Raw genomic sequence first — 14,337 nt, 5'->3', positions numbered from 1 at the left:
TGTTCGATGCATTCATTTTGGGCACACAAAATGAATACGATGAAAGAATGTTTAGCATTAATATTATAAGATATTCAAGCAAAGTAAATATTTTTGTGAATTCCACAAGCATTATGCAGCAAAACACGTTCAACACTGATAATAATAGAGTAATGATAACTGAGAAAGAACACATATTATTGAAAATAAAGGACTGGGGCATAGAATAAGTCCTTGTAATGGGGTACCATTATTTGTGTGCGTGTTTGTCACTACAAGTGTCACACTCTGTCCACGAACTATGACTATATGGACTCTGTCCCCGAGTGTGCATTTCAGACTCTTGCCTTTAAATACAGAGTTCATGTTGTGAAATCTCTTGATTTGTTCTCTTGGTTTAACGTTTCTGTGCTTCAGTGCACGTCTTCATCATGCCGCAAGTTTATCACGGGCCTCCTCAAAACCCTTTCATCAGACCACATCTTGTTAGTCTGCCAAAATGATTTCATCTTCTGCTGTTGATGTAATTCTCCCCCCACCAGCACAGTTTCTGTTTGCGACTGACGTCTTTACAGCAATCAGACAAGTTTGTTAACCACACACACACACACACACACACACACACACACACACACACACACACACACACACACACGGGTAGAGAGTGAGTTGAGTAAGGCATTTGGAGTATTTTATTTTTAATGTGGCTATAATTTACATAAAGTACCAACTGAGGCACTTTACAAGAAATGTTTGTGAAGTAGGTCTATGCTTTATAAACACAGCATGCTTTATAGTTTAAAAGCATCAAAATGATTAATGCACTATTTCACCTAGAGTCCCCACTGCAGGCTCCTTTGCACGTTTACTAAATTATTGCCAACGTGTTTTCTTTCATATGCACTATTTGATGTAATAGCACATAACCAGACAAAACAAAGAGTGTGTTGCAAAGTGAACATGCCTGAGAAGGACCATGCTGAAACTGAAGAACCTGAAAATCAACTTTAGGCTATCTGAGATCTCAGGTTTCCCGACCCTGTGCTTCACAGTTCCTTCTGTGTTTTCCAGAGATTTTTCGAGATAATTTTAAATATGTGTTACACTAAGTTTAAGGATGGCTGTATTATGGAAATTTTTATTCCAAAGTCCACATAGGCAGATATTTTCACACACCCGTCCAATATCCCAGCCAATGGCGTTACCGGAGGCTGAGCACGCCCGTTCGCATCACCTTTGTCCAGCCTCTGCGCTCGGCTCAAATAAATACCGACTTGTTCGAATCGCTCGGTCCCGAATCATTAAAATCCATCTGCGTCAGTGAGGAGAGGCCAGACCACTACATATTCTTCATTCATAGTGCCACCAACCTGCAGACCAATCAAGTAAGAATGACGGTTCAACTTTTAAACTCTTTTAGTTTTTAGTATTGTCGTCGCATCATGCGAAGTCAGTGTAGTGGTTTGGAAGGGTATGTATCTGTTCTGCCTGTAAATACAGTATTTTAGCTAATATTTTTTACTTCTGCTCCTTTTTACCAGCATGACACATCAGTTTCCAGCCCTCTCTACGGAGCAGAAAAAGGAGCTTTCCACAATTGCCCAGCGTATTGTGGCAACTGGAAAAGGCATCTTGGCTGCAGATGAGTCCACAGGTAGGAATGGGATAGAGTATCACCTTTATGTCTTAACTGATCAATAACAACAAGTTATGAATTTGTTTCAGCCATCACTATAAATGTTTAACAGTATTGTTATTGTGTTTCCTCTATCAAATGTATTTTTGAATATGTCATGGTAAGTTTGCTTTCCATATGTTCGATTCATATTCTAGGCACCATGGGAAATCGCTTTCAGAAGATAAATGTGGAGAACACCGAAGAGAACCGTCGTAGCTTTCGTGACCTCCTTTTCTCTGTAGACAATTCTATCTCTGAAAGTATTGGTGGTGTCATCTTTTTCCACGAAACACTGTATCAGAAATCAGACAAAGGAGTTCTGTTTCCAAAAGTCGTCAAGGACAAGGGCATCGTAGTTGGTATCAAGGTGAGGTTTCGGTGCATTTTTGAAGATATTTTCCAAAACATAGTTTGAAGATGTTTTTATGCATTTATATGCTTTCTGTAGCTCTATCCACCTTATTCCTGATGAGCCTACTGCGGTTTGAATTATGGGTGGCACTTTTGGTTTGGGGAACCTGAAACGAATCATTTCAAATCATAAGGTTGCCCTCAAATAAAGCTTATCTGTCAGTTTGACTGAATGAACTGTTAATTTTCCTTCATGTTTTATTTTCAGACATCATGAGAATAACATAATGCGTGACTTGTTATAAACAAGAATATCTATGGCAAGAGCTCTTTTCAGTCGCTGCTGTCTTTTCCTTATGATTATTTTCTTTTGTCCCTTTGCATTCCGCTATAATAGTATGAAAAAGGACAACATATACTACACATTTGTGGTCTGTTCTCCCAATTTAATTTACCATATATCCCATTAATAATTCACTGGAATGCACAAAGAATCTCTCATTCTCTCTTTCCAGGTTTGTTTTCACAGGTAAATACAATTTATTATCTGAAAAAATGACGGAAATCACTATGAAATAGTATCACGCGATTCTGAAGTTAATGAACATTTTTGATTCAGGCAACATAATACAGTGATATGTAACCCGTTCGTTATTGCTGTGGAAAGAATCACACTTTTGGGGTTATTTATGGTCTGTTGAAAGTACACTTTACACTTTTAAATGTCCTTTTAATGTTCGATGGTTAAAGGTTGAGTATAATAATGTCATCTCATTGTACCCAGTTAAAAAAAAAAAACGTATTATTGCATTCACAGAGTGAGCCTTTCACTGATTGTTAACAGCTTAACGGAAGTTGCACCCATAATTCACGCAAAGTGTCATAGGGCTTAGGAATAAGGTGGATACATGATGTAGTAACTGAAAGAAAGGTCGTCTCACTAATTTAGGCAGTAATGTTACAAATGAAAGTATTGTGTTTTTGTGCATAAAGGTGGACAAAGGCACAGCGGGTCTGGGCGGTACAAATGGAGAGACAACCACACAAGGTTACTTTCTTTCTCAAATACTTCTTAACATGACAGTAATCCATCTGACTTCTCCATTTTAAAGGGAAGCTATTTTTGCCTGATCTGTTTCACTCAGGATTGGATGGTCTTTCTGAACGCTGTGCCCAGTACAAGAAGGATGGTTGTGACTTTGCCAAGTGGCGTTGTGTACTTAAGATCAATGACAGCTGCCCCTCTGCTCTTGCAATTGCTGAAAACGCTAACGTTCTTGCCAGATATGCCAGCATTTGCCAACAGGTATGTCTAACAGAATGTGGCTGACTTATGGGATCCTATCTATTGTCCATAAACAGCCTTTACATGACGTGACAGTAATTTGTTTATTTTGCTTTACAAAGTGTCTAGAAGTTATTTTCTTCTGATTATTTCTTCCTCAATTCCTTTTAGAATGGCTTGGTTCCCATTGTAGAGCCTGAGATCCTCCCGGACGGAGATCATGACCTGCAACGGTGCCAGTACGCCACTGAGAAGGTAAGCTTCCTCCCAGAATAAACAGTTAAAGCAAAGCCAAATTATCCATCAAAAATAACTCCCAAAATTTACAACCAAGGTCCTGGCGGCTGTGTACAAAGCTCTCTCTGACCACCATGTGTATCTGGAGGGAACTCTGCTCAAACCAAACATGGTCACTGCTGGACACTCCTGCACCAAGAAGTACACGCCTCAGGAGGTCGCCATGGCAACAGTTACTGCTCTCAGACGCACTGTGCCAGCTGCTGTACCTGGTACGTCATTAGATGATGGCTTCCATTTAAGCGCTTTACAAATGTTCAACTTCTCTCTTCTGGTTCTCAGGCATCTGCTTCCTCTCTGGTGGTCAAAGTGAGGAGGAGGCCTCTCTGAATCTGAATGCCATGAACCAGCTTCCCCTGCACAGACCCTGGAAGCTGAGCTTCTCTTATGGCCGTGCTCTCCAGGCCACGGCTCTTGCTGCATGGAAAGGACAAGCAGCGAACAAGAAGGCTGCACAGGATGCCTTTTTCACACGTGCCAAGGTAAGCAATGTCAAACTTAAAATACTGCATGTGGGCAATATTGCGCTTCATTGTGTTGTCAGTTTATAAGCCTACTATATTAAATGCAGAACCATATGTTGATGATTTTTTTTGTTTCCTTTTCAGATCAATAGTCTTGCATCAAAAGGCGAATACAAACCCTCAGGCCAGGCTGACCAAGCATCTAAACAGTCCCTCTTTACCGCCAGCTATGTCTACTAAATCCAACAACAAACAACAGCAACTTATTCTGGACAATACAAAATTTACATGCAAACGTACCAAAAGATATTGAAGAAGATTTGACAAATAGGGGTTGCACAGACTAGTCCACTTTAATGCTCTCCCATGACGCTTTAAGCTTGACGTCGACTTGTCGCTGATCATGGGGCACAACAGGTCAGGATCTTTGAAGTCCACTTTTACGCTCTGTTTCAAACAGTTAAAATGACGAATAAATGCATACAACATGTTTGATTATACCATCTGGAGCTTACTGTACATGTAAGTTAATCACCGTTCTAAATGCACTGCTGCACTGTAATGCACGCAGACAGACAGCTCGCACATCACGTGCAGATCGTACACACAGAAAGTAGCGCAGATATGTATTGTCAACACTGTTCTGTGATTTAGCAATAAAATAGCTTAGAAACTGAAATGTTCTAGCATATATTTCTTAGTAACTAAAACATACATTCATATAAATGTAATTTTTAATGTGCTACTTTATTTGTATATGATTTAGAATGAGCAGAAATCTGTGAGAAATATAACAACCCAAAGACAAAAGAACGGATAAAAATGATTATGTAGGTGCAATAACCTTGTAGGCAGTATTGTGTCATATGTCATAACTGTACACAAGGCAACCCACGTTCGAGTCAGATCCATCCATCTACTCGAGGTTCAGGCTTATTTGTTAATTAATGACATCATCAGCTACTAGTTGACGTCGACTTAAAAACATCTGAAGTTGTTTAACCCCTACTGACAACACATTAATGTGTACACTTGTTAATTGTACTAAAAAGAATGTTCTACTAAGATGACTCAAACAGACCCTGGATTAGTTTCATTTTTAATTCATGGAACTAACTAATGCTTTTCATTTTGAATAAATCATACATTTTATTTGAGTTGATTTCTTGTGTAAACATTAAGGTGGGAGTTGTTTAGTCAACCATTCTGTAGTGCTCTACTTTACTAAGAACCAACATGTAAGAATTGACATGTTTAAAACCTAAAAAGTAATGTGCCTTTGCATCTGATGTCAACTGGTCTCTCTGACTTCCACAGCAGACTGAAAAGAGATGCTGCAGGGTCAGTTTTCAATAAGTTTGAAAAGCTTCAAAATGTCATTAAGGTTTTTCTCTCTTGCTTCATCTGCTGCTGTCCTTTCCCAAACATCAGCAATCTGATAGGGCAGAGACAAATTATACATGTTACGGGTTCATTTCGACCCGAAATTCATTTTCATTTTTAAAAATTTGTTTTTAAAAATTTTTGAGTTTTCATCGGGGTAGTCCAAGACCTTAGGGCAATTGTCACATTTGAACTTGAAATACACACACACACACACACACACACACACACACAAAAACTGACAGGATTTGAGGATTTAATGTTGTAGTAATAAAAATAGTAGCACTCCCTACCCTCCCGGGTCAATTTGACCCACATAGGAATTAATTGGAAATGGGGATTTTTTTGTTTTAATTTGTCAAACAAATATAAAAAATCTGGCAAATTCCAACAAACACACCCACAAATGAGGGCATGAGACTATAGAACATCCCCAGTGCAGAACATACTCACATGTGTACACACACACACCAGGAAATTCATTTAGTACTGCCCTTTCGGAAGCAACAGAAGATACCTGCATGGTTCCCGGAAGACAAATTAAATACAATTTACCTTGATCTTCAAATTTCAAATGTTTTCACCCCCCATCTATTAATGCATCATGTTTTTTGTTTGAACCTTTTTTAATAGTTGTGTTTGAGTCCCTCATCCTCAGTGTCAAAAAAGACAGATCTCAAAATCATTCTGTCACTGCTGGAAAGGGTTCAAATATGCAAAAAATGCTGGAAAACTTTTTTCTGAAGAACAGAGCACAGTTTAACTGCTCAGGACAAACAAGGGACTCATGAACAACCATCACAAAACAAAAAAACAGTCATAGATCATCCAGGTAATGACACACAGTATTAAGAACCAATGATTCATATACATATGAATGGAGTTATTTTAATAAATTCAGCTATTTTTTGTTTGTTTGTTTGTTTGTCTTGTTTGTTTGTCATCTTTTATGTAAAATATCTTACTCAGGACAGTACTAAATAATAAATAACATGCATTTTGTATTATCTCCCTTATTTTGTCAAAAGTATTAACATTTTCACAGATTCTGCAAGTGGTTCACATACTTTTTCTTGCAACTGTATTCTCCATCTGTAAACGTACGAAATTAAAATACTTCCATTTTGCTGTCAGAAGTTGACCATCCTTCTGTGAGAGAATCTCATGCCAAACAGACAGAGCACAACAAAACCGGAGTGCTGTAATTCTTGCTAAAATATACAATATTATTGCTAAAATATTTGTTGTTGGACAATTAATGTGCCAAATGTAGATTTAAACCAATAAGTGCACTGCAAAAATTGCTTTTCTTACTTAGATTTTTTAACTTGACGTTTCATATCTAAAAATTCTTAAATCAGGAAGCATTTTCTAGACAAGTAAAAATTATTGTCTTGTTTTCAGAAAAAATAAAATAAAAATTAAGTGAGTTTTTCCTTAAAACAAGCAAAATAATATGCCAGTGGGGTAAGCAAAATAATTATGTTTTCGGTTTGAAATAAGATTATTTTGCTTAAGGAAAAACAAATTAATTAAAATTACAATGAACAAATTAATTTTGTTTTTTTCTGAAAACAAGTCAATAATTTTTGCTTGTCTAGAAAATACTTCTTGATTTAATAATTTTTAAATATTTGGACTAGAAACAAGACAAAAACTAAGAAGTAAGAAGTAAAGTAACATACAAAAAAAAATGCAGTGTGTATTTTTTATGATAGCAGTAATTCTTAAGCGACTATTGTAAGGGGGTAAGCAAATATAGTCTGTGCTTTTGGTTTTATTTATTTATTTATTTTAATTTAGTGAATTTAAAAATAAAATCATTACTTTTGTTTTTAGATTGTAATGTTACCATGTTGGAATTTAATGTGATTTTAACCCCTTTTTTGCACATAATATATAAAATTGCCTGCATTCCATTCACTATATTTTTTCATAGCCTTCAATTTGAACATTGTTTGTAGGACATCATTGGCCAGGATGTGAAATAACAAAAAAAATGATCCAAATAGAAAAATGTAGAAAATACAGAGATATATACTGTATATTGCCATTCATCTAAATTTTATAATGTTTAAATATACACCTGAATGCATACCCAGGTGAACAGTGAATTTGCTCCATATAAAGCTATAAGGCCATCTAGTGGCAAGTCATGAAATAAAATAATATATAGTCATGAAAACAATAATATAATATATCATGTTATATTATTTCTTTTTTTTTCACAGGATGTTGGCAGAGACACCTAATGTTAGACTTTTTAAGCTGTTTTAACAAGTTTTTGCATGTAATGGAGTATTATTTTGTATTTAAGTTGAAAGAATGTGAAGAATGTGCTTAAATTGTATTATTAAATTAAATTATTGATAAAATCTAATAATTTAGAGGTAAATAAAATAAAAAATACACCTCCAAAAAAACTGCATTAAAAACAGAAAAAATATTATCAAAATGAAATGACATAAGCTTTCTGGACAAAAAAATAAATAAAATAATAAGTATAATTTTAAGGCCATGGTTCATTTTGACCCGTGAGGGAAGGGAGTGCTACAGCTACATGAGGAGAGCATCAGGGGTTAAATATTTGACTTGTTAGTGCAACCAATCAGAATAGTAAAAAACAGAATATGTGTACATTAAATTACTTTTATTATACCTCTGGGGTAGCGCCATATTGAAGAAGTTTGGACACCATGAGCTTGTCCCTCTTCTCCACTGCTGCATGTAAAGCAGTCTGTCCGTTGTAATCACGCTCGTTCATTTTTGTACCAGCTAAGTGCCATGCATGCACCAGCCTATAGTCCTTGGCCCGAACTGCCCTAAATTAGAGAGGACAGTTGAATGCAAATGTCCACAACAGACAGACAAGTTAATTTGTTGTTTGAAAGACTTACTTGATAAGTTCCATGCCAATTCGCACGGGGTGTAGAGTTACTGTGGCTCCCTGCGGCATCAAAATCTTGATCACGTCATTGTGTCTGGCATATGTAAGGCAATGGTGTAAAAAATGAAATACATAACTTGAAGCGCTAGTTGACCCAAAAATGAAAATTTTATGTTTATTTGCTTACCCCCAGGGCATCCAAGATGTAGGTGACTGTTTCTTCAGTAGAACACAAATGATGATTTTTAACTCCAACCGTTGCCGTCTGTCAGCTGTATAATGTGGGTCAATGAGAACTTCTTTTATAAGAGTATAAAACTTTAAAACTGCGTACAGCATTCGTTTAGTGAGGTTTGATCACGCTCTGACAACGGAAGTGATGTCTTGCGCTTATACTTCAATGAGTACTACATCACTTCCGTTGTCAGAGTGCCATCAGACCTCACTAAGCGAATGCTGATAGCAGTTGGACATAGTGATGTTTTAGAGGTAAAAAATGATATAAATTCTGTTTAGGTTTCTCACACAAACCGATCGTTTCATCTTAGGACATCAATGTGTCATCACAAGCCACAGGGTTTAATTTGGATTTGTCTAAGCAAGTTTTATTTACTCTTATAAAAGAAGTTCCCATTCACTAGCATTATTTGACTGACAGACGGCAACAGTTGAAGTTAAAAATCATCATTTGTGTTCTACTGAAGAAACAAAGACACCTACATCTTGGATGCCCTAGGGGTAAGCAGATAAACATCAAATTTAAATTTTTGGGTGAACTATCCCTTTAAAATAAGTAATTAAAACTGCTGACAACCACTTACTTGTTTTTTATGGCAAGATGCAGAGGTGTGAAACCAAAGCGGTTTGTCATTTGGCATGAGGCTCCAAGAGCCAGTAACTGCAATACCATGTCATTGTTTCCTTTTTCACAAGCTCTGTGCAAGACAGTGTTGCCATCATAATCTGCTGCATCTATATCCATCTAAAGAAAGCATGAGATAAAGCATGGATTAAGAATTATACATTATAACCGGTCATATGAAAGAGAAACAAAATAATCCAATGCATTCTACAGCTTACATGATTGAGAATCTCCTGTAAAGACAGGAAGTCGTTGTTATCTATGCATCTCCTGGCAAAAGAGGGCATCAGACGTTGGATAGTCGATTGACGTTCCTGAGTAAAAACACGTAATCGGATTTTACGTCACTTCATTCATCCAAGGGACTTTGATCATCTCAATAAAAGAATAGAAAACAGAAAACATGGCAAAAGTGTAAGCTCACTTCAAGCGTCTTGTGTTTAAGCCAGCTGAGTCTTAGCACCTTTCCCACTATGCGGAGGAACTGCCGGTCTCGCCGTTTAGATTCCAATTCCGATAACGGAAGAAACAACGGATCATAATGCTCCTCTTCTAGTTCCTCAACTAGTCAAAGTAAGTTTTAGATCAAATAAAAAGATTTTAATAGATAACAACATGACTTTTAAATGGTTTCTATTTTTTAGATTCAAAATTGTGATAAATACATGTATAAATCTTTACTTACAGAACATTTTTTGAAGACTTATCTTGCTGAGCAGTGTTGAAGTTAATGACCGTTTAATTCGAATCATGCTCTTACCGCGCGCGGGTTTACTCGCTCATAAGTCATAAGACACGCGCTCAGGATTGCACATGCGCATTTGCCTGACCAAATTAATATAAGTTTTAAACCCTATTTGAGCGTAGCAATCGACATTTATGGACGTACAGTTTATGTCAGATTTTATTCCTGGTTTGAAAAAATGGTCTGGAGACTGCAGCATCGGAAATGCCACCAAAATTAAATAAATACACAATAAAAATCTTCAAAATTTAAGATATGACCTTCCCCATAAGTTTTTTTTTTATTTTTTTTTTTTATTTATAACATAATAGTAAAACGTTATATAACCAGGGAACCAGGGTTTTGTCATTATATTGTTTGGAGCATAACATCCAAATGGGGCCGGACTTTTTGGGAAAAAAAAAAAAAATATTTATATTTTATTCATATGTTATTCTATCAGTGGACATCAGGACTCAGTTATTCAAAAAATAACAAGGCACGAAAAGACTTTTTTTTCATTCACTAATCAATTTTCAGGTTTCAGAATTTTCTTTAACCAAACATTGTATAAAGATGTTATAAAAGATAGAATGATTTGATATACTATTTTAATTTTTACTTTATGTAATATATGTGTAAAATGGCCATAAATACCATGCATCTATGTACCTAATTTGCATAAGGGTTCTTGGGGCAACATGTAGGCCTAATGAAAAACTTAATAATGCGAGTAATAATTGTCAACATTTTTATAAGAATATCTAATATTTTATAGGAATATTGATATATAATTTCTTTCCCATTTACTTGTTGTGTCTCCCTACATGCCTGATGCTTGAAGTCCTGGTGTCCACTACAATGGACGTATGAAATCCTGTCCTGTTTTATAACAGAAAGTCATATTCTGATTTGAAACCACATAAAAATTGATTTATGCCAGTGTGAAAATTAGTCAGATTTAAATGATAATTACAAAATATGTTTCCATAAGAGTGCTAAATGTGATAATTCAATCAATGTCAGTCATATTTCAAGACCAAGCAGAGGGAGTTGTCATGGTGAAAACATTTGGTACCTTTGAAAAGCCCTGAATCTGCTCTTTACAGGACATCCAGATTGTGACAAACTGTGACAGAGTGACAAGTCTATGCTTGGGTGTAAGGAGGATGCATCATTCTACAGCAATGGTAATGATTTTTCATTTTTCACAACAGTAAAAGTGTAACTGTGAATCCTGTCCAGTCTCTTGCACTCAGTATCCCACAGAGTAAGTAATGTGTGAATTCAGACTGTTGAAATTTCTTTAGGCATATGCCATAAAGCAGATAAAGAAAAAGCAGTCTTGTGAATTTTCAGTCATTGTCATCGAAATCTAGGTAGTTTACATCTGTATTGCCAATGACTAAGCATTTTTGTTTGTGAACAATGACACAAGAACTTGTCATTCTGATGCCACTGATCTGTCCATTGATGTTATATTAAACTACGGATTTTGAGTAAGTTTCTCATTATGAGTGTACATCATACTTTCCCATTATGACTTGCTCATAATTATGATATTTTTTGTATTAGCCTAATGAAACTTTCTTAGAACAATATAATGCAAGCACTGTAAAATGTGTAGCAACAAACTCAGCTCTGTTACGCTGAGATCACAAGACTGCTGTTCACCATGACGAGAAATATCAGTACGTTTTAAATATTCAGAGATCTTGTCACATGCCTATTAGTTTATTATTGTGCTGATAAACATTTTAAATATTTTTGGTTCAAATGTTTGAGGTAAGGTAGATTTGTACTTTCATTAAGCAAGGATGTATTTAACCAAAAATGACATTTTTAATAATATGACAAAAGATTTAGATTTACATTATATAGCTATATATGTATGTATGTATAAATAGCCTATATTAAAATAGAAAACCATTATTTTAAACAGTAATATTTGAATTTTTGATCACATTATTACCGCCTTGGTTACTATAAAAGAGACATTTTTTTAAAAAAGCACTAAAAGCTTTATATTCCAAATTCGGGCCACAATAATGTTATATTTTTAAACACGTCTGCGTGGCGGTGAGGTTCAAGTATACAGACAAAGCCGTAATGATTGTGCAATATTTTTTTTTTATCAAACAATGTACTCATTCACTGTAACTAATTACACTGTGTAAAACTATATAAAAAAAAACAACAACAATAATGTACATACTTTGACTGGTTAACAAAAGCACAGAATAACTGCAAAAAAGTCAAACAATCATAAACATTTTCATTATTTAAAACTGTTTAATTATTCTTCTGTTTTAAAGCTGACCACTCTGTTGTTAATAAAACTTTCAATGGCAGCTCTTTGATGATCTCTTTAATGTTTCCAGAGTACAGATAGATAGATAGATAGATAGATAGATAGATAGATAGATAGATAGATAGATAGATAGATAGATAGATAGATAGATAGATAGATAGATAGATAGATAGATAGATAGATAGATAGATAGATAGATAGTCACGGTTGCACATAGAAACAAGATGGTAAGATCCAAGTGCAGCAGTTTAATAAAAGGGAAATCCAAAATCATACATCCAGAACAGGCATGGGTCAAAATCCAGAGTTACAGTCCACAGGAAACAAAAGCCAGCGGTACAAAATGTGCACATAACAGGATATAACGAACCACAACAAAGGCAAAAAACACAGAGACTAAATAGAACGGAACTGATAAGCAAACACAAACACCTGACGAAGTGATACAGGACAGCTGGTGCAAGACATGTGGTAATGAGTCCAGAGTGCATTATGGGTAGTGTAGTCAATGGGTGAAAGTCCAGGATGGAGTGCCCTCAAGTGGCAGATAGGGCACTCACACTATAGATCGTGACAGATAGATAGATAGATAGATAGATAGATAGATAGATAGATAGATAGATAGATAGATAGATAGATAGATGATCATATAGGCTAAGACTTTCCCTTTCCATTGGGAAGCACAGTGGCACCTTGCCTTGGAGACTCAGATAACCACTCCTCGAAAATAGATCCTCCTCCTCGCAAGTGGCAAAATGTGATGGTGGACAGAGGACATCTAGAGTAGCTCTCTCTGCCTCTTCCAACACGCCGAGCTGGATGTTCGGCCGACAAGCACAAAAAGCTGCCCATGTCTAATTGACAAAATGCAGTTTTTTAGATGATGTCAGGAGTAGGGAGTAAATTACGAGAAAAAATCGTTAAATTGCGAGAACAAAAATCTTTTTTTCTCAAAATTTAAGACTTTTTTTCTCATAATTTAACGAATTTGTTCTCATAATTTAACGACTTCTTTCTCGTAATTTAATGACTTTATTCTCAACATTTTATCTAGACTTTTTCTCAAAATGTAACGACTTTTTTTCTCATAATTTAACAAATTTGTTCTCATAATCTAACAACTTTTTTTCTTGTAATTTAATGACTTTATTCTCAACATTTTATCTCGACTTTTTTCTCAAAATTTTACCAATTTTTTTCTCGTAATTGAATGAGTTTATTCTCAACATTTTATTTTGACTTTTTTTCTCGAAGTTTAACGAGTTTTTTCTCTTTTTGTTTTTTTATTATTGCTTGGTCCTAATCCTCTTCCGTAGCTTTTTGGTTTAGGCGTGTCTGCCAATTTTTGAGGGGTGGTGTCCATTCTGAGGGTAAGAAAAAAAACATCTTACATAAAACAACAACTATTATTATTATTATTCACTTTTCCCATTTGTTTTATTATGCACTATAGTAACCTATACATATTTTAAATTAATATTATTTGTTTGTACTTCGTATATAATCAACTGATTTTGAGACAAAACAATGGCGCTGACATATTTTAAGTAGTTTATGTGTGGTTTGTTTCATCACTGCTGCTCTTTCTCATCGGAGGTGCTGAGCTTTTCACTCATCTGCTGAGAAATATTCTTTTTCATCATCATCAGCAGCAGAAGCAGAAGTCCCAGATGGCCCACATCAATATCTTCAAATTCACCGCATACATCCTCTGCAAACCTCACAGCCCTTTCCTTTGCAGTTTCAAGGTTCCTGGTCGAAAGGTCCTTGGGCTCCTCTGGTAACAGACTTCTTACTGGCCACCTCTTTGCTATATCCGAAATGTAAAAGTATAATCACCAATATTGTTTTGTAGGTTTTTTTGTCAGGAATCTGGTCCCACCACTTCTTCCTCTTTTCAAACAAGTCCCTTTTCAAGTTCTTACAATGAATTAGCCTATATACCTATACAAATGGGGGATGGAGTCTAAAAATCGTAATCAAAATTGTCCATTCAGTCCCAAAAAGATGGTCTTGGTCTTTTCTGTCTGTCCATCCTTCCTCTTTTCTTTTCGCAAACTCTTGGAGAAGCCTGGGCTAGATTTCCCAAAACCTTCTTAACTCTGCGTCATTCTTA

The 14,337-nt window shown here is 35.6% G+C and overlaps 2 protein-coding genes across 2 annotated transcripts; one reads left to right on the top strand and one right to left on the bottom strand.

The window, feature by feature from the left end:
• Window positions 1-1,208: 1,208 nt before the first annotated feature.
• aldob (aldolase b, fructose-bisphosphate) lies at window positions 1,209-4,969 on the top strand. Its single transcript, XM_067380742.1, has 9 exons — window positions 1,209-1,364; window positions 1,521-1,633; window positions 1,813-2,024; window positions 3,002-3,056; window positions 3,154-3,314; window positions 3,465-3,548; window positions 3,628-3,802; window positions 3,873-4,072; window positions 4,199-4,969. The coding sequence occupies exons 2-9, from the start codon at window positions 1,522-1,524 to the stop codon at window positions 4,292-4,294; spliced, it is 1,095 nt and encodes a 364-aa protein (XP_067236843.1). The 5' UTR covers window positions 1,209-1,364; window position 1,521; the 3' UTR covers window positions 4,295-4,969.
• A 3,018-nt stretch (window positions 4,970-7,987) lies between these two features.
• Window positions 7,988-13,073, bottom strand: si:dkey-74k8.4 (L-asparaginase). The gene is made up of 7 exons (XM_067404031.1): window positions 12,914-13,073; window positions 9,611-9,750; window positions 9,405-9,500; window positions 9,146-9,306; window positions 8,335-8,418; window positions 8,097-8,259; window positions 7,988-7,993 (listed from the first exon to the last, which is right to left on the bottom strand). Exons 1-7 carry the CDS (start codon window positions 13,071-13,073, stop codon window positions 7,988-7,990), a joined length of 810 nt encoding a protein of 269 aa, XP_067260132.1.
• Between the last annotated feature and the right edge of the window lie 1,264 nt (window positions 13,074-14,337).

This window comes from Chanodichthys erythropterus, chromosome 1, assembly GCF_024489055.1.
Source record: "Chanodichthys erythropterus isolate Z2021 chromosome 1, ASM2448905v1, whole genome shotgun sequence".
Lineage (NCBI taxonomy): Eukaryota > Metazoa > Chordata > Actinopteri > Cypriniformes > Xenocyprididae > Chanodichthys > Chanodichthys erythropterus.
This window is presented reverse-complemented; position numbering and strand designations above follow the sequence as displayed.